At 41.3% G+C, this 21,526-nt stretch overlaps 1 protein-coding gene across 2 annotated transcripts in view; it reads left to right on the top strand.

The window, feature by feature from the left end:
• Positions 1–21,526, top strand: part of PAX5 (paired box 5) — a 362,503-nt gene that overhangs the window by 15,140 nt on the left and 325,837 nt on the right. For both annotated transcript variants that reach the window (XM_054987283.1, XM_054987282.1), the window contains exons 4-5: positions 8,009–8,073; positions 11,133–11,261. In XM_054987283.1, coding sequence (XP_054843258.1) covers positions 8,009–8,073; positions 11,133–11,261 — 194 coding nt within the window. The remainder of the gene's footprint in view (positions 1–8,008; positions 8,074–11,132; positions 11,262–21,526) is intronic.

The following is a 21,526-nucleotide window of genomic DNA, read 5'->3' as shown; positions in this document are numbered from 1 at the left end:
TTAGCTTTTGTCAGTGCTGTGGCACACTGAGTTGACATGTTCATTGAGTTATCCACTACAACGCCAGGGTCTCTTTCCTTCTCAGTTTCAGCACATTTAAACTCCATTAGAGTATACTTGACGTTGGGATTTTTATTTTGTGTCATCTGTAAACTTGGCCATTACACCGTTCACCCCCAATTCCAAATAATTTATGAACAAATTAAATCGCTTTGGCCCCAGTTGCGATCCTTGTGGGACCCACTGTTTACTTTACTCCATTGTGAGAACTATCCATTTATGCCTATACCTTTGCTTGCTGTCATTTAATCAATTTTTTATCCATAAGAGGACCTGTCCACTTATCCCATGAGTATTAAGCTTACCCAGGAGTCTTATTATAGGTAGAGTTTCCATCCCCAGGTTGGGAAATTCCTGGCAATTTTTTGGGGGCGGAGCCTTAGGAGAGATGGGTATGGAGAGGGGCTGGAGCTCAGCAGGTTATAACGTCATAGAGCACCTTCCAAGGCAGCCATTTTCTCCAGAGAACTGATCTCTCTAGCCTGGAGATCAGTTATAATTCTGGGAGATCTCCATGCTCCACCTGGAGGTTGGCAACTGTACTTACAGAGTACAGGAGTATTCTTATAGGGCTGCAGGAAGTAATCTTACAGGGCTGGACCTGCTAAATTTGTATTTTATAATCTGACCATTTTTGGACTAACATGGATAGACGAGGATAACATGGGGTAAATGAGAACAAACACAGCTACATATACGTACATTTAATTCCTTTTTCCAACACCTACATCAAAATGTAAAAAAATAGGTTATTTACCTCTGAATCTTAGACACTAGGAATAAAGAACAAGTGTATATCCATCTTGGGAGTTCTCAAAAGTATTTGATCACTGTTGAAATGAGAACGATTGCAGAATGGTCTAGATGGAACTTTGGAATTATCCAGCAAGGAGATACAGAAGGTTCTTTAAGGCATAGGAATTGATGAAAAGTTTGCATGTCTGTTTCCAGCTGTCTATTGACCTTCTGGTTTTTGTCTTTGACTGTTATTGCCTGATACATTTATTTTCTTTTTCTAACTCTTAGTTAAGGCCCAATTCCGCATGCTGCAGTATGTGTGAGAAAACCCCGCACTGTAGTAGTTAGCTAGCGTACACTCTTGCTCACATCCACACTTTCTGTGTGCCTAAAGATGGCTTATGTGGAATTTAATATTTTATTTATAATTCAAAGCAATGACCTATTAGCTATGATTGTTGCTGTAGATTTCCCATAAATAATATGCAGTCTGGTTTAGCTCCTTTTCCTTTATGCTCAGAAATCCCAAGCCCATATCAATTTTGATTTCAAAATAGTTTATGTGCCTTAACATTTGGGGTCGGGGGGGGGGGTTCTGAACAGTTCTGAACAGACACCCTTCTAAGGCCATTGACTTCAGTGGTCTTTGAACATTGTAACTACTTAGCAGGGCTTTTTTTTCTGGGAGAAGAGGTGGTGGAACTCAGTGGGTTGCCCTTGGTGAAAATGGTCACATGGCCGGTGGTTCCGCCCCCTGATCTCCAGACAGAGGGGAGTTTAGATTGCCTTCTGCACTGCAGTGCAGAGGGCAGTCTAAACTCCCCTCTGTCTGGAGATCAGGGGGTGGGGCCACCGGCCATGTGACCATGTTTAAGAGGTGCCGGAACTCCATTCCACTGCGTTCCAGCTGAAAAAAAGCCCTGCTGCTTAGCATTGCCCTATAAATATAATCTGGTTGGATCCTGTATATCATGAGTGCAACATTGTTTCCACTACTACCTTCTTTTGAAGTTCACTCTGATTCTTGATTTTCTGCTCCTGAGAGTCAGAGGACTCTTGGGAAAAGTCTGGGCAGTCTGAGGTGGGAGGGAGGAATCTTGCAAGCATGTAAGTGCCACTTACATGAGTGGAATGATTGAGGTGTAGGCTCCAACCCACTCTCAGGTTGGTCTTTGCTAGGAAATGGAAGCAAAAAGAAAAGAAAAGCCTGCAATTTTATGACTGGTTGATGAAGGTAATGATACCTACACACTGGTAAAAAGAATGGCCTGCCAACAAAATAGAGATACTTCCAGATTTGACTGATTGTGGTCGAAGTTGTGCAGAGAATGGAATTTGCCGCAATATGTGAGAGATAAGAGTTCTTAATTTCACAGTTTTAATGGTCTAAATAGACATGCCTATTATGCATAGTCTTTTTCAGGGCTCTTTTTCAGCTGGAGTGCAGTGGAACGGAGTTCCGGAACCTCATGAAAATGGTCACATGGCTGGTGGCCCCGCCCCCTGATCTCCAGACAGAGGGGAGTTGAGATGGCCCTCTGCACTGCCAAGCTGCGCGAAGGGCAATCTCAACTCCCCTCTGTCTGGAGATCAGGGGGCGGGGCCACCAGCCATGTGACCATTTTCTCCAAGGGCAACCCACTGAGTTCCACCACCTCTTTTCCCAGAAAAAAAGCCCTGGTCTTTTTATTATATGTATGTCTTTTTATTGTGTTGAATAAATAATTTTTTTAAAGTAAAAAAACCTCCGGAAAACCCCACAACAGGCTCATGTGGGCCGCTGCTTAATGCTCCTTGTTTGCTGAACATATTTAAAAAAATTGTTTTGCAGGATGACAGATGCTTAGTGAATATAATATCCTATAGTCATTGAATAGGAAGACACAAAGACACAAGGACAGTTTTACACCATCGCGTTGTGATTCTGGATTTGTCTTTTTTAAAAAAAAATGCTTATTGTAGACAATCTTGGGAAATTCTTATTAATATTATAAACAAACTGACCCAAACAAATGCATAGATTTGCATACATGGAAACATTATCTTATGTTTCTCTTACCTATTTAGCATAATATCCCTGTGAAGGTAAATGTAGTGCTGGTTGAATGAATAAATGCCCGAGTTAGGGGACTGTCACTTTCTTGAAGTACATGCTTAAGTATAGTACTATGAGCCATAATGGAGATTGTATCAAACAGGTTCAAATAAAACTGCAGAGCATTAAACGAGTTTATAGGGCTGGGAGGATGGAATGATTGTTGGAATATTATAGGAACGTTCTAGCCAGATTTAGGGGTGCTTCATATTTTAATGTGGCACTCAGGTTTGTCTGATACAGTTTGCAGCAGTGAACACAGAAATGAAGATTCATGTAGTGGACACATGCCAAAGAGTCGTGGTAAAGTGTGGCTCTCTGGCTTATTCCAACATATGTCCTTGAGCATTTGGATATACAAATGGGGACCTGCAAGGAATGAATGAATGAATTAAATTTATTTCGGTCCACAACCAGCTTTAAACTAGTAAAATAAGACATTCCCTTATTGGTAAGTTTTATACAAGTTAAAACTTCAGTTAAAATAATACAAATATAAATATTATAAAATCTAATTTGCATACATCGTATACTATCTTATAACAGTTGTCACAAATATAGCCCTGCATAAACACTTTAAATTGGGAAGTGGAGATCTTAAACAGCCACCATATAGTAACCTCCTAGAGTGGTCTGAATTAAAGCCCAGAAACCTGCAAGGATATCTCATTCCCCCACCACTGTGTCCGCTTTTCCTTCCCTGCCCCCCATTTCCTCTCCCCTTCACCCGTTTCCTTCTCTCTTCCTACTTGCCTTTGGCTGTCCAATGTGTTCACCTTTCCCCCTTGCCCCTCCCAGCAGCCACTCTCCTATAGCTCAGCAGCATGGTGGTGCTGGATGAGCTGGGCCCAGTTGCACAGTGGGAAACCAGCAAAGATTTGCAGAAGACATTTCCCCCTGTATTCCCTTCCCCACACTGTTTCCTCCTGGCAGCCTCCATATGTTCACCTTTCCCTATGCCCTTCTCTCCTTCAAACTCACTAATCAACTTACCTTTTTGTCGAAGGCTTTCACGGCCGGAGAATGATGGTTGTTGTGGGTTTTCCGGGCTGTATTGCCGTGGTCTTGGCATTGTAGTTCCTGACATTTCGCCAGCAGCTGTGGCTGGCATCTTCAGAGGTGTAGCACCAAAAGACAGAGATCTCTGTCTGGTTAGGGTGAGAGTGAGAGACTGGATCAGTCACCCTTGAGCTTCCACAGCAGAGTGGTGATTCAAACCTGGGTCTCCCACATCCTACTCTGAAACTCTAACTGCTATACTAAACTGGCTTTTGGGGAGAAGGGGGCTGCTGTTGAACAGCAGCAAGCAACCAGGCCTGGGTGAGTCATCCAAGAAATATGGTATCAAGTCACCCAATGGTTGCTTCTGGGCCAGGCCCCAATGAGTTCTCCACTGAAGGCCAAAACAGCCCTGGAAAGGGCCATGGTCCATCCCCCTGCCTTTTACTGAAAGAAACCAAGCCTGGACTACTGGCTAAACTGTTATGGTTGCCTAGCAACAGCCACTGAGGGCATCTGGTCAAAGCTACAGGTGCTCCTTTTATCTTTTTTTTTTAAAAAAACCCAATGTTTGGGGTTTTTTTAGATTTTAGATTTTTCTACAACCTGGGGAATTTTTCAGGTGCATAGGAAGATCTATTTTGTCTGTTCATGCTCCACTCTCCAGATTTAAGTACCCTCAGATCTTTGCTACTTGGCTATTATTATATAAGGTGCTTTCTCTCCTGTGTTCATGCATACATGTGCTCCATTACAATTGCTGGCATATACATGGAAATCATAGCCTCTGCACAAGCATTAAGCTGCCTTCAGAGAGAGCTAAGCCTGAAAACCCCTAGTGGTTTGAGGAGTAAAAGCTAGCTCTCATGTGGAGGTGCCATTTATCCTATTAATTCTACTGATATGCCCGATGATCTCCATCATGTAACCACCAAAAGCATGTTCACCTTGTTCAGCATTTTCTACTGAACTCCCCCACCCCCATGGTATAGTATACTTTGAGAAAAAAGGAATTGTTTTTGACTTCCAGCTTAACAGCTAAAGTGAGAAGTGCTTAGTCACCACTAGACATGGGCATGAATGACCCCCCCCCAAAACACCCTGTTTGTCATTCGTTGCCATCCACGAACAATGAACAACGAACATGGATGAACATAAATTGTTCCCGGACATGTTCATTGTTCGTTGTTCATGGGGGCCAGAACCCCCCCAACCCCCCCACTTAGCCACCCTCCCCTCAAACCCACTTACCTGGCCCTTTAAAGATCTCTTTAAACTATCAGCTGGCAGGCGACAGGGTGGGATTCCCCCCTGCTGCCTGCCAGCTGATAGTTTAAAGGGCCCTGTCCTGGCAAAAATAGCAGTGTCTTCTGGCAGCTAGTTTGAGGGGTTACCAGCTGACCTTCCCAATGTCCAATACCCACCAAATTTGCAGGGGACATAGTCCTCACTGTCCTCTGAAGACCCCTCAAATTTCAGAGAGATTGCACCCTGGGAAAGGCATGATTCATGGGTCTCCCCGTTGGCTGTCATTTTCTCTTCACAGTGGCAAAAAAGGGACTCTCTGCTAGAAGTACTTTGAAGCCAGAAGGAAAGGCAGAAGGAGTTCAGACAGAGTTCAGTCCCTGCCTCCAGTTGCCAAGGGGATTGATTGCAGGTGCCAGACTGTCTGGCTTGATTAACAGCTGCCGAAGGCAACGAACGAGGCTTGCAACGACCACCTGTTCGTTTAGGATGGGGCATCACGAACAGCTTGTTTGCAAACAGCAGATTGGGGTGTTCGTGGGTTTTTTCTGTTCGTAATGCTGTCCGTGCCCATGTCTAGTCACCACCACCCTCCTTGATTATTACCTCTGATTTAGAAACTCTACCCCAAATCTTGTATGTGTGGGTGTTGTCCAAGATTGCTCAGTAAGATGGAAGTGTGCCCTGCCTGTGTTCAAATGTTCTTCTTTCTCATTCCTTATCATGGCAGGAAAAAAAATACCCCAACGGCTTTAGGGGACAAGCTAGAAAGCCCTTAAATTTTTGTGTGGATGACCTACTACCAGTCTTACACTGGCCCCTGTGCACAGTGTGTGTGGTGTAGGAAGTCCGACAGTCAGCTATGTGTGCAACTAGCCCACAACCCTTCCACATTGAGACCCATTGATAATGCTGTGAACTCAACCATCTCATTCATAGCAGTGTGAAAGAAGTATGGATTCCAGCCACCCTATGCACTAATCTTTAAACAATTCCAATCAGCCTGTGCTAAATGGCTTAAATGAATTGCTCATGAAAGAACAAGGAAGGCAATTTTATCAGAGTTCCCCTCCCTACAGCAGCCCTCCTCACAGTACATGGAAAATTATTCAGGGGGGGTCCCTTGTCTCTCAGCATTGGATTTGGGGGGGGGGGGGGCTGTAGCTGGCAGTCTTTCTTTCATAGATTGGAGGTGACTTGACGGCACATAACATGCACAGCAGGCTGTTAGGGAAAGAACTGGAGGGAAGATTCACTGCCCCCAACTCCTTCAGTTTGTGGGAATTAAGATCCAACCAGAATCTTTATTCAAAGGTGGACCCATACATAATAGCTTGTTGACTATTTATATTACTACAGGTACACACAAAAACAATTACATTATCATGGTCTTTAGACTGGTGAATCACACAAAGGAAAAGGGAGATACAATAATTTCGCTTTGTCACCCCCCCCCCACTTCCCCAGCTGCTTTCCTAGAATTTTTTTAAAAAATCAGCAATATTTTGTGAATGTACCAAACACTCAAAAACAAAACTGGATGATAGTCAGACATAAACTGGGAGTGTGGCCAGTTATCTATTCACAGAGGAAATCAACAACCCACAGGCAGCCAGATAAAATATTATATTAAAAGAGGCATCTATACCATGTGGAGAATTACGTCAATTAGCTGTGTGCAATTTAAGTAAAGACCGCTTTATAATGAATGCATCAGTTTTGTTCTTATTTAAATCAATGGCAAGATACCCATTTGTGTCACTCGGAAAAGGTGAAGAGTGAGACCTCCTACGATCATAGTTCTTAACTCATCTCTGTTGTAGATTTTCAGCCATAACAATCTAATTTATTCTTCATTAACTTTTCTTCCTTATCCCAACACAAATGAAAGCCATAACAACCTGCTGGGAGTTTCTTTTTTGAATATGTGCATTTTGAATATGTGCAAATATGGAAACAGAACAGGCTGTGCTGGTGTAAATACATATTTTGATGCTAGGATTGGTCTGGATACCAATCAATTTAAATAAATCAGCACAATGCCTTTATTTATGGTGATGCTCATAACAAGGGCACTTACTCATGTTGCTGTAATCAGCCAATGGGAGCGAACAAAAAGGGAAAACAACCTAATTAACATTTCTTATTATTGGGATTTAGAGCTACCGTTGCTGCTTTGACTGCCTCCCGTGCTGGTCATGCTAGTTTATTTGAACCAGCTGCAACCAGGCACTTCCCCAAGTATGTAGATTGCCACATACTTGGCAATCTAGATGGGATCATATAGAAACCTGATCTACTTTCCAGATCTTCAATCCTGATAACGTCAGCTGAGCTTAAAATCCAGTGCAATTAATGAGACAAAATAGGTGAAACAAATTTGTCTCACATTAATCAAATAGGATTTAAACACAACACATTAATTCAAACTAACTTTATACAAAATAGTGGCCATTTGTAAAGAACTGAGGTCTTGTCTTCAGGCTGAGATTTGTGGTGTGTTGTATTTTACTTCAAGCTATTTATTGATGTCAGCTGCCTTTCCTGTACTCTGTCTTGAGAACAGAATTAGATATCTATGTTAGAATGAATGTACAATATATAGGGAATATATGAATGGGGCAGAATTTCAAACAACTGTTGTGAATGTTCAAAAACAGATATTGCCTACTTTTTAGTAATGCCTTGTGTTACGTATAGGTAACTGTCAGTATTCATTGGTGAACCTCCAAGAGAATCACAACGTTTTGCCTGGGAACTGCAATAGTAATCGATGAAACAGTATCGCTCATCATGTTTGGTTCTTATATATTTGCAAATCTGATTTGGTCTCAGGCATAATATTAAGTAGCCATTTATCTATATATGCAGGATTATACGGACAAAGGTACAGCAGTCCCCCAACCAGCAAGTCCCAGCCTCCAGTCACAGCATAGGTAAGGCAATGGTTTAAAATATATATATATATATATAATACAGTTTGTTCTAAAGAACTTTTAATCACTCTTATGGGCAGATAATTCTGCGCATAAAACTTCACCCCACGTACTAATGCACCTTCTTTGTCATTCTCCAAGGGCTGAACATGGTAAATGAATTTTATAAATACTGCTAAAAGGTTTTGAATTTTACTGATTATTATGATAAATAGCTTTCACCATGAGACAGAAAATTGAAATCTAAACCAAAAAAAAAAATCACCCCACTAATGGGGGTCTATAGAATGTCAGATAATTAAAGTAATAAATCAAGAAAGGGATAGTTATTCATAACATTTTCTGCATCATTAGTCAGTAAGTAGTTTTGAATGTATTTTTTTCTTCTATCAACCAACCCTTCCATAATTCTTTGTGCGCTTGCAATTTTGAGTGAAGAGGTAGCAAAACTTTCAAAACTTTGTGTTTCCCCCCCACTTTTTGCCTAATTCAGATGCAGACCATCTAACTATAGTCACTGAAGAGTGATGGACTGTATAGCGGAGTCCTTCTGGTGGAATCTCTGACTGAGGAATATAGCATGGATGCTTAAAGGCTAACTCGGTTAACGCAAACCACCTGTATAATTTATTCAAGCTGATACAGGCCTGCTGAACAAAATAAGATGAAACCATCTTGAAGCAAAATACTTTGGCTTAACTGAGTTGTGACTGCCTTGATTTGATATTTTTAATCACTCTTTTCTTTTTAGTGAAGATTGTAATCTTTTTTCTCTACATCATCCTTTAGAGCTTAATACAGTAAATTTCATTTGCATTTTTTAAAAAAAAATCACTAGCTTTTCTGAGCTGAAGCCATGTTTTAAATATTAACAACTTGATCCACCGTTCAGCTAAGATGAAGTTCTTAGACTGAGGGTTTGCATAATCCCATTGATTTTAGGAAGGACTTAACTGGTTTAAATCAAAAAAATTGTAGATCGGGCTATAACAGAGCAATCTTTTCACTCTGGTGTGGCTGACAACAGGGCTGTCAGCCTCCATGTGGGACCTGGAGCTCTCTTGGAATTAAAACTGATCTCTAGATGACAGAAAACGGGTGCTTTGGAGGGTGATCTCTGTGCCATTATATCTTGCTGAGAACCCTGACTTCCATAGGGTCTACTCCCAAATCTCCAGGAATTTCCCAAAAACAGAATTTGGCAATCTAACCCCAACGTCAGCTATCCTTTAGAAAATCCCATATAAGGAGAATTAATTCTACTTCACCTCAAAGCAGACTTTGGACAAACTATAGTGAATATTTCTGTATTTGGCAGATCCATACTGTTGAAAAATCAACCTCTCAAGTGCAGGTTCATAAGTAAATAAATGAAGATGGCCATCACCTACAAAACTAAAAATAAATGCTACTGATATGAAAAATTAACCAAGAAAGCAAAGAGAAAAAACACACATAAAGCATATAGAATATCTGGCTTGTGTACTGAATCCAGTAGATACATTTCTTTCCAAAGCTAGGATTTCCTGTGACATCAACGGAGCTATGAGTATCGAATGGGCCCAACCTTACTATTTGGCAGACTCAAGAGGCAGAGTTTGGATATGATTGAAGGACAATAGTCAAGCCTTGATGTTACCATAGCATGGATCTAAGTGGCCAGGTCAGCCGTGTCAAGATAAGAAGCCATATTCCAGGCTAGAGTGAGGTTGTAGAAAGCATTTTTTGCCGCTGCCTTAACTTGTTTTTCTAGTAATAACTCTGGATCCAGTATAATTGCTAGGCTCTTAACTGAGACTGCAAGGGTCAGATGAACTCCATCAAAAGTGGGAGTACAATGTCCTTCAGGATCTCTGGCTTCCCAACAAGTATCACTTCAGTCTTGTCTGGGTTCAATTTCAATTTGTTGTTTTTTCAACCATTTCACCATGGCTGTCAGGCAACGATCTAAGATTTCTGCTGCATCCTGTGGGTACCTGGATAGCAAGATATACAGTGCAATCCTATGCAGAGTTACACCAGTCTAAGCCCATTGAAGTCAATGGCCTTAGACTGGAGTAACTCTCCATAGGATTGCACTGATAGAGTTGGGTGTCATCTGCATATTGATGACTTCCAACTCCATAGCTGCAAATGAGTTCTCCTGAAGGCTTTACGTAGAGGTTGAATAACATGGGAGATAAGATTGCGCCCTGTGGAACCCCGCAAGATAATTCCCGTTCTGGAGATAGCTGATCTCCAATGGCAACCCTTTGAGTCCACTCCAAGAGAAAGGATTTAAACCAGTCCAGGGCACATTCTTTGATGCCCACTTCTGTTTCTAAATGCCTCAACAGGATGGTATGGCCTACTGTATCAAAGGCTGCAGATAGATCCAATAGAAGCAATAAGGAGGCATGACCTTTGTCTACTTTCAGACAGAGATCATCCACTAATGCTACAAGTGCTGTCTCTGTCCCATGCCCAGGTCTGAATCCTGACTGGAAAGGTCCAGAGCGCTATAGTTATCCAAGTGTTGTAAACTTTGGAAAAATATTATTTCCTAAGGATTAGATAAATGGCCCCAGAGCTGTTTCCTTGTTATAAGTGATGCATATGATTTAACAACAACAACTGTGCTTATATACTGCTCTTCTAGACAGATTAGTGCCCTAAGAGCACTGAACAAGTTAGTGTTATTATTGTCTCCACAACACAGTTGGGGAGCTGGGGCTGAGAGGAGTGGCTGACCCAAGTGGGAAAGAGCAAGGCATTTCTGCCCTGCTTGCAAAATACAGTATGCTAGTTTAGCTACTGCAGTAGAGAACCATTCTTTGTGTCACTGCAGCTAAATCCAGTCCTTAGGACTGTGTTGTGAAGCATGCCAGAAAATGAAATTTAAATTTTTACAAAATGCATCCAGGCTGCAAAGCACAAGATTACAAAGGAATTGCAGAAATGAATGGTATTCTGGCGAGGGGTATTTCAATATAGAAATGAAAGATGGCAGTCTTGACAGGAATCAGGAATATTCTCACGCATGCTGGTCTGCACATTGATTCATTTGCTTCTAATTACAGCCTCCACAGGTTCCGTGACACAAGGGTCCTCAGTAAGCACTGACTCAGCGGGTTCCTCCTATTCCATTAGCGGAATTTTGGGAATTACATCCCCCAGTGGTGAAAGCAACAAACGCAAAAGAGATGAAGGTAAAGGAAAACAAAATTGTACATTCCCCCTGTTCTTCCTCATTGTTTATTATAGTCAAGAAAGGATTATATGAAATTGCATCATCAATCTCTATATTCAATACCTGTTTCTCATTGCAAAACCTTGTCCGGGAGGTCAAGGGTTTTTTTGTAAGTAATTTTGATCATATGTTTTTATACGAAAGATCCAAGTAAATGTATACGCACACATACACTGCAACTCAATAAAGAAGATGGATTTAAAATGAGTGTACTAATAACTCATCAGGAAAATTGTGAGTCAGCCTATCAACAAAATAATGAGATTGTAAAAGGATAGTTGTTTGTTAAATTTTCCAGCTGCATTTTTTGTCAGTCATATTTGCTATCATGTTTTCTGGTGATACTAGCATTCAAATTTTATTTTAAAACCAGGGTAGGAGAGGGTTGGGAAAGGATGACACTGTGACATGATACCCATAACTAGAAAGATGTGGTACTGGGCATTTCAAACAACGCTGCCAATTACAGCATGAATTGGCAACATGGCAAAAAAACTCTGTTGCTACATCATGCTAATATGAGAACTGGGCAATGGCTCTAATGATTTTTGCATGATCAGTTTGCCTGATGGCTAATTTTACAAATCCATCTTTAAAACTGGCATTTAAAAAAAGTTTTCTGAGCAATATAAAACTATCTGTTAAATACATTGAATAGATCTGTGTGGTATTTGGAGTAGACTTACTTAGGCCTAGTCTCAAAATGTTGTATCAAATGGGGAAATGATACATTGGAGGGGAAATGTACAATGTAAAACATTGATTAGTATTAATTAAGCAATCTTGCACATATTTCGAACCAGATTTCTGGATGGCTCAACACAGATTCGTTAGGATCAGCATAATATCCAACGCGTCCTGATGTAAGCCCTTTGACTTTTCAGAAAATTATCAGTTGTTCTCTGAATTCCCATTAAACCACTCGCAAGGCTGGATCAATCTGAAGTGGAGTATAACTTTTAACTGGCTTACTTGGTAGATTAACCAACTTTGACTTAGGCTGATTAATTTTTGCAGGCCCATATTAAACAGTAAGGACAAATTGTAATCAATGGAGCTATACATTAAAGGCATGATTGTCTTTTTTTTAACAGCCATTTTGAATAGCGTTCTAATATAGAAGTGAATAATAAAAAGAAAATATTAAAGGTAGTGTTTCTTTTGAACAAAGAGTGATAGGGTTGGTTATTAAAAATAAAAGTTATTTCTGGCTTTCTCCAATATCTCATAAAGTTTTGTTAATGCACAATTTTTTAAAAAAACATACCAGATAATCAATCATTAAAGGGCATTTGCTTAATTAATACATAGTGCATTCCTTAGGATTCCAGAGAATAAGTCCCATTGAGCAGACTTTAGTAGATGCTGCTTCAGACCTAAACTGAGTTACATCCTTCGAAACCCATTAACTTCAATAGACTTTGAAAAGGCATAACTTGGCTTAGGACTGCACTGTAAATTATTTAATCAGTTTATAGCCTGAATGAGTGTGTGAATTCAATTAATAACTTACATTAATTTAAAATTGTAAAAATGTGAGGATGATAATAACAACAAACTTTGTAAACTGCTCTGAGTGGGTGTTGTCCTGAAGGGCAATATAGAAATTGAATGTTGTTGCTGTTATTATTATTATTAAATGGAATACCCTTGAAAACAGTAACACAAATAAGGATTTCTAAAAAAGGGGCTTGAGCTGCGTCATAAGTACTACCACCCTGATCTGGGTATTCCCTCGGAGTATGAAAGGTGCTGGAAAGCATGCATAGAGCTGCTGGGAATAAGGAAAGCTCCTCATACGTGCTTCAAGGGGCACTAGAAGCGCATTTGCAATTACTATTCAATTCCACTTCCTGTGGTAGAAATATTTTGTATTTAGGGGATGGACATTCAGCAGTTCTGTTATTATGTCATGGTACCTTGCATGCATGAATGACCCAAAAGATAGCCAGCAGCACAGAGAGAGCTTCCATATGACCGCAGCCACAAGCATTAGGTAGTTAGCCGGAATAGGCCCTGACTCCTCCTCTCTAGAATTTCCTCCACTCAGCCATTATTTTCACATTGTTGATGGAGGTCTGAGAATGTAGTAGATTGTTTGTTGCCTTGAGCAGTAATAGCTGAGGTGAGATTTGAACCATGGATTTCTTGGTCAATAGTTCACAAAGGCACCACAACACACTAGTTCTCCTCAGTGCATAATGATTTATAATACAATTTGAAAAACGTACGTCTGAAATAGCCTTATGAAATGGGATCAAATAAAGAGGAAGGTGGAAAGCCTAGTTATGTTAGAAGAATTGTAATGCATATTTCCTCAAACTCATTGATTTTTTAATATTTCTTTTCTACTTTAATTTAAAGTATATTCAAATGGTTTATTTCTACCACAAGGTAACTCGTTATCTTATATGTGAATGTCTGTTTCCAGAGTTCACATCAGTTCCTGATCATAGAGTGTGTTAAAGTTTTCCCATGTTTAGTTCAATATGGTTCCTTCCATATGCCAAAAGGGAACGTGCTGCATATATATATATATATATATATATATGTGCAGTTTTCCTATCGCTAAAACCCTGCAATAAAAGTAGCTATACTGAACGAAGGAAATTCTGTCTCAAAAGGAACAGAGGCTCATCTGTTTGAAATATGATCATTGAAGTAACTGAAAGAAGCTTGTGCTAGAAAAGAACAATCATTTTAATCCATCCATAGACCCTTACCACCACAAACAATATTTGTATTGTCTTTAATTTTATTATTGGTCATTTTGGGTGTTTTTTCTATTCTTGCAGCTGTTGCTGCTTTGATAGCTGCCTTGAATTGGGAGAGATAAATTGAGATGTAAATATTTTAAATAAATAAATAAATAAATATGCTACTAGTTCCTTGGAAATAACTCTGGCAGGAATTAAGAAAACAGTTCCTACCATGACACTGGTATGGAAAGTACATGGTAGAAACAGTCTGTTTTCTAAAACTGCCGCTGATTTCAATGCAATGTATTTCCTGGTAATTAGGATGACCTCATGCGACAAAGTGACTACTTTTTTACTAGTTGGTGCAGAGGAAGGAATTTCAGCATGTGACTGTTTTTCACACCTTTGTATCCCAAGCTGAATCTGCCAAAGCTCCCCCTTTTACCTAACTGATACAGGTATGGGGGCCATGTGCATCTGGGAATCCTTCTACTGAACAGAGGATTGCAGCTTTTTACACATACTTTGTTGGTTTAACCATTGTGCTTCTAGGCGAAATACCATTTTAGTATCTTAATAATTATGCCTGGCCATGCGCAAAGTAGTGATTTGCCCCATTGCTTCCCCCCTACTTCCCTACAGCATTGTGGTATTTTTGTGCTTTTTTTCCAAGTTTTCCTTGACTTTTTTGAGATCTTTTGCTGTGATGTTTTAGGAAAAATTGCAGTAAAGCTGTGCTGGTTGCCCTATAGATGGGAAGGTCTGTATTTTCCTGGTCACACCCACTTAGCAGCCATTTTCCCTGCCTTTGTGGTGGCCATTTCCTTCCCCTGCCTCCTGAGGGAGCTTTTTTGAGTTTTTTAAAATTGGCTTTTAAAAATTGATTTAATGGTATACCAGTATATTAATTATTGGTTAAAATACAGCCTAGAAGCATATACAGAAAAAAACCCCTCTTTAGATAATTATTTAAAAATGCTCGAGCTCCACAAAATATTATTCAAAAAGATTATAGCTAATCTCTATATAAAGACAAATGTCCTGACTGACTCATCAACACCCAGCCCAAACCCCTGGACCTAGAAATATGAAATTTCGGAAAAACATTCCTTTCATGATGTAAACACCCACTAAAAAGGAATTTTAAGAAATTCACTACCCAGAGGGGTAAAAAGGGGTAAAAATGTGTTTTCCCAAAGGGATACAGCTTCCCTGTGTGGCTGGCATGCTCCTGCCCGCTTCCGCCCCCTCCCACTGCCAGCTCGGCCACTCTTCTCTGATTGGGCCAGCCTTTCAATGTCATTTGCATATGCGGCCTGATTGGTCCTCACCCCCCACATTCTAAACAGTCTGCAGTTGCTATTGGGAGTCATTGAATGTGTCCTGAGGTCAAATGCACCTCCTAGTCTTCCCCTCAAAGTTCACTAGGGTTGCCAACGCAACAACAACAAAACACAAACCAAAAAATATTACATACCCATAAGTATTATAACTGGATTTTAAGTAGTTAAATACTGTAGTGAAGTACGGGTATCAAGCTTATATTATGAATAGGCAAATTCACACTCCTACTGTTCTCAAGAGGGGTCTTTTAAAACGAATTGTCTAAAATAATTTTAAATTGGATCTGTACATTTACAGCATGTGGGACAAAGCATTCGATTCATTATGCATGGTTTCAAGTTGCAACACATTACGAAACCCATTTTTTCCCATTCTGTTTCCCTGAGTAAAACTTAGAAATCTAGAAATCTCATTTTAAATTTCCACACTAAAACAAACAAAGAAAAAAGCATGCAAAACCCACAAAATTGTTATAGATGTGTATCTGTTGCATTTTATTTGTCCAACAGAAGTATAAAAAGATGAATTTTATCACTAGGGAGGACGTCAAACTTACATTAAGCCATTGCTTTCTTTTGGTGAAAAGCGCATGGCCATTAATTATGGACAGCTTTGCAATCACACAAGGGGGCTGAGTTAGTATTTTCTGACTTTTAAAAAGTCAGCCTTAACTGTTTTTTTTGGTATGGTTGAAATATTTATAGTTTACCTCTAACTAGAAGAAAAAGTAAGCAGTAATTGCGTGACATGCTTACAGGTGCCATCTGAATAAGTCCTGAGGTATGGAATGGGCTGTTTCCTAAGAAAGTATAGCTGTATCCATAGCACAGTATGATTCATTACCTTTTCCTGTTCACCTCACCCTTGACATTCTTTAGCAGATGTCACCAGTCTTTAACTCGGTGGGTTGCATGCGTAGTAGCAACAGGGGCAAACTATATCAGACAATCTTTATTGGTTTATGCAGTTGAAGGTGTCATTTTCCTCCCAGCTGTAATATGGACTCAGAACAGATGTGTCTTGGTAGGGGATCGGTTGTTTTCGCTTATAGCTAAAGGACACACTACTGGAGACTGACAAGAGAAACAGAATAACTAGACAGCAAAAGCTGGCTAAATAGAGATGAATTCACCTTCCTTTAAAAAATGGCAGATGCTTTTATGCTGTTGCCGTACCATGCTTTTTGAACATATTAACCTGTTTAAACTTTGGTAATTTTCCTGTGTATGATTTCTCCTCCTCCTCCTGAGAGATAAGTTAGAATATTGAACAGTTTCTCAGAAAATGCAGAATGATTTTGTTTTATAGCTTTAATTTGCATCTTTGTTTTAAGGAAGTCCTGGCCAAATTTTGGAGAGTAAAAATTTATTATGTTAAAAATAATCATTGCTTTCCTTTCTTGAATACAAAACAAACTGACCACGGAAAGAAAGTGCCTTTATTTCATTGAAAGCTGGCCACGTTTCCCCCCATGGCATTCGATTTTGAAACAGTTGAAATCATCCTGATTTTAGGAGAATGCTGAATACCTACAGTGACTTAATTTTTTTAAAAAATGGAATGTACCTTAACTAGTTTACTTGGGATTTTATGTCCACCAAAGTACATTACCTGGCCTCATGTTTACTGCTGTATAAAAATGAGTGTGTTGCATGTTGCTAGTTTTAAAAATATATACCATTATTTTAGTGTGAAAGGTCTAATGTAAATACTTTCCAGAGATATGTAAGGCCAGTTGTTAGAAGGACTGCTCCACAATTGTTAAGAATTACTTTGCATCTATTCGTGCATTATTTTCCTAATAGTAGCCAATCAGGTGCCCCAAGGAGGGCATGAAAAAGATTACCACCTCATGTCATTTTTGTTTCTAGCAGTCTGTTTTCAGCCAGCATCATGCATGTGGCTGGTGGTCAACTAAGAGAGAATAAAAGGAATATGGAGGCAGATGTGTATCAGTAAGAGTGTTGTGCATTCAAGAAAGCTAGATCAAATAACCAAATAAATGCCATTGTGCAGAGTTTGAACACAGGGGCATTCAGTCTTTGTTTGAATCTGAATGCAATGCATGTATTTGAAGTTGGGCATGAAGTACTGGTTTGGGCACCGAGTATTTGTATGAAATATGTCACATGGGTGTTCCATTTCATCCTGGTCCAGTGAACGTAGTTTCTGTTCAGAAAAAAAGTTTTCTATACACAGATTTCCTGTGCCCAGTGCAGAAAAGCACTTACAGGAGGCAAGAGGAGTTGGGAAATACCGTAGGCACTAACCTCAAAGGAAATGTGTGATCTTAAAGGTTTCTCTATAGGGACTTCCATGCGGCAGCTTACAACTGTAGTGTGGTACATGCAGCATTCCATTGCTACTGTAGTCCTCTAGAAAATGGGCTATTTTGTTCATATGTGCTGAGAACTTGCTTTATGTGCAGCTGTGTGTAGTTGTTCACATACAACAAGCAGTGTACTTAGAGTACACATACAGGCCAGGATCCAGTTGTACCCAGGTGGAAACATAAATAGACTTAGCGCAGTTCTTCTTGCACAAGATGTTGTACAACACCTAGAGCTTTCCAGTGTGGTGTAGTGACCAGAGTGTTGGACTAGGATCCAGGAGATCCAGATTCAAATCCCCACTTTTCTACAGAAAGTTGCTGGGTAACTTCTGGCCAGTCACACACTCCCTGCCTAACCTACCTCACATGATTGTTGTGAGGATAAAATATAGGAGAGGAGAACGATGTTAGCATCATTGGGTCTCTGCTGGGGAGAAACGTGGAGTATAAAGGAAGTAAATAAGTGAGTCAGTAAGTAAATCAACAATGTTATAGTGGTCAGAAATTGATTGCAAAAGATGTTATGCAAGTGGAAACATAAGCAGGGACATGATAAGTTTGCCTTAGAAGAAGGTCCAACTGCAGTAGTTTTCTTGCATTTCTTACTTGTGCAAGAGCTGTAGCTGGATCCAACCTTCTGGGTACATGCATAATGAGCCTTAATGATTAGAGAACCCTGAAAAGGTCATTGCGTCAAGCCCCGAAATGTATTAATGCATACCGTAGTGGCTGATGCATCCTACTATATAAAAGGCGAAGCATGTTCAAGACAACTCACTTCCTACCGTGGTGTGCCACCAGAGGACGCTGCTGTGAAGGGAAGCCCAGATGAGGCAGCCAGGCCGGGATCAAGAGCAGAGCAGGTGACAATGCCCACCCCGCCTTCACCCAGCTGGGATCAGGAGCGGAGCAGGTGGCAATGCCCACATGCCCTTCACGCAGCTGGGATCAGGAGGGGAGAAGGTAGCAATGCCCGCTGTCTTCAATCAGCTGGGAGCAGGAGGGGAGTAGGTGGCAATGCCCACCCCCACCTTCACCCAGATGGGAGCAGGAGGGGAGCAGGTGGTAATGCCTATCCCCCTCCTTTACCCAGATGGGATCAGGAGCAGAGCAGGTGGCAATGCCTGCTCCCCGTCTTCATCCAACTGGGATCAGGAGCGGAGAAGGTGGTAATGCCTGCCCGCTGCCTTCACACAGCTGGAATCAAGAGTGGAGCAAGTGGCAATGCCCTCCCCCTTCACCCAGCCCTGATCAGGCAAGGAGCAGGTGATAATACCCACCCCCATCACCCAGCCGGGATTAGAAGCAGAGCAGGAGGTAATACCCACCCCCGACTTCACCCAGCAGGGATCAGGAGTAGAGCAGGTGGCAATGCCTGCCCCCCCTTCATCTGGCTGAGATCAGACGAGGAAAAGGTGACAATGCCCACACCCTTCACCTGGCTGGGATCAGGAGCAGAGCATGAGGTAATGCCTGCCCCCCTTCATCCGGCTTGGATCAGGTGCGGAGCAGGAGGCAATGCCCCCCCCCCCCCACTTCACCCAGCCAGAATCAGGCACAGAGTAGGAGGCAATGCCCGTCCCTTCTTCACCCAGCCAGGATCTGGAGCAGAGCAAGTGGCAATGCCTACTCCTGCTTCACCTGGCCAGGATCAGGTGCGGAGCAGGAGGCAATGCCCAGTGCCCTCTTCACTTGGCCGGGATCAGGAGATGAGGACGTGGCTATACCCGCCCCCCCTTCCTTCATCTAGCTGGGATCAGTGATGGAGGAGGACAAAATGCCTGCCTACCCACCCTCCCCTTTCTAGAGCTCTACAATGGTCTTTGTTGCTAGTAAAATAATAACTGCAAGCGTTATGTTTATAAATATATTTGAAGATATATACTGGGGGAAACAGCAGGGCTCCAGTAAGAACTAGCCTCTGTTGATGATATTAAGCCGTGTATCTGCTATCTATCTGTCTGTCCCTCATTTAAGTTTATGTATGTATGTATTTATGTACATGTACACACCTACATGCTTGTGTTGATATAATGTGCGTAGTACTCAGTACCTTGAAGGGGATGGCAAAAACCACTCAATTATTGCAACCATTTTGATTTCCATTTTGAATAATAGTTTCAGGTAGGTTACCATGTTGGTCTGCAGTAGAACAGGAGGATTTGAGTCCAGTGGCACCTTAGAGACCAATAAGATTTTCAGAGTATACACTTTTGGAAGTCAAAGCTCCTTTCTTCAGGTACCAAAGAATATCTGAAGAAGGGAGCTTTGACTCCTAAAAGCTTATACCCTGAAAATCTTATTGTTCTCTAAGGTGCCACTGGACTGAAATCCAATTTTGAAAGATTTTGTTTTATACTGAGAAATAAAAACAGTAGTAAGGAAGAGAGAGAAAATGTTTTTTGGATATTGGCACCCTTCTCGCTGTTAGGTCATCCTGTCTTTCTTCCCTGCCCCTCAATTTTTTTTCTGATCAAGAAATCAATTTCCACTATATTTCCTGCTCCTTATTCTTGGAAGACCAGGACAGGAGATTTCCGTAATTAGTGGATCTTCCACCAGGTGTTGCTGCTACTCCCTCTGTTGATGTCATGTCTGTGTCCCATCCATGACATTATTTTCATGCTGAACCAGTGATGCTGTTCTGAATCAATGTTTCATGCTGTAATTTGATGCCATATTACCAATACCATAACTGTTTTGCATTCACAGGCTTATAGAAGCTACAGGTGTCTTATCTAATGGACTGTAGAAACTCTCAGTGTTTCTAACCTTGTACCCCGCTCACTCCCATGCACTGTTATGTTACAACTTTGATCTCCTGCTTTCTCAGTGTCTAGACTTGATAGTACAAATATGTGAGACGTTCTCAGGACATGTTTGTGCCAAAAGTCCTGTTTGGCTGATGGGAGGGGGAAGGAGTAAATGTGTGAGTTAAGAGGAAGGGTTTTCTCACATGTTGCCATTCCTGTCAAATTGATCCTTACTGCTTAGTAGCTTACCTTGCTTCTGAGTAACCCTATGGACATATCTGTGGAAATGATTTGATTTCTGAATAAAACCATTTAATCAAGAGCCTGGATTCTTGCTGCAATGGTACAGGGATCTATCTGCCATAGCCTGTCATCCATAGCCTGACATTTTGACAGGAATCCTTCCTCAATTCCTCTGTACCTGTAACCTTTGGAGAATGGCTACCAGCTTCAAGTCGTCAGAGTCAAACCCGGAGATTATGGAGCCAAGGGACCCTACCAATAACCCAGACCTGCATCCGGGACCAGGTTCAACTCCTGGAGGACATTCTAGAGAGCTGGTGCCTGTGACTCAATTGAGACTGGACTATCTAATGGACTCTAATATATCTGAGAAGAGGGGACTTGGAGCTACAGGGACCCTCCCGATGTATCCTGAACTGGGAGCGATCCCCAAGGCCGGGTCTACCTACCAACAGTGGAACTTACCACCCACCTGTGAGTGGGCTCCTCGCAGTTCTGTAACTGCAGAGGAGAGAATCCAATGCCATGGGAGGATGGCATATTTTTGGCAGTCCCTGGAGATGGAGGAGTATTTCGCTGATCTGAGAGTAATAGAAGGCCCCAGCGACCCATCATCGGTAAGAGCAATTGCTCCCGTGGGGTCAGGGGAGAGGAGCGCACCCAAGACCGCATCGATGGAGCACTGGGTTGCTGAGATCATTGAATATCAACTCCACGGAGTATGAGAGAAAGTGGGGGACCCTGGATTACCCCCCAGAAATGCCACCGAGTATCGTGGGCTTGCATTGGAACCTGGAGAGGATCCGTTAAGCATGTGTGAAATGGGAGCTGCAGCCGGGCCAAGCAACCAGGA

This window comes from Eublepharis macularius, chromosome 8 (genome assembly GCF_028583425.1).
Source record: "Eublepharis macularius isolate TG4126 chromosome 8, MPM_Emac_v1.0, whole genome shotgun sequence".
In the NCBI taxonomy this organism is placed as follows: domain Eukaryota; kingdom Metazoa; phylum Chordata; class Lepidosauria; order Squamata; family Eublepharidae; genus Eublepharis; species Eublepharis macularius.
This window is presented reverse-complemented; position numbering and strand designations above follow the sequence as displayed.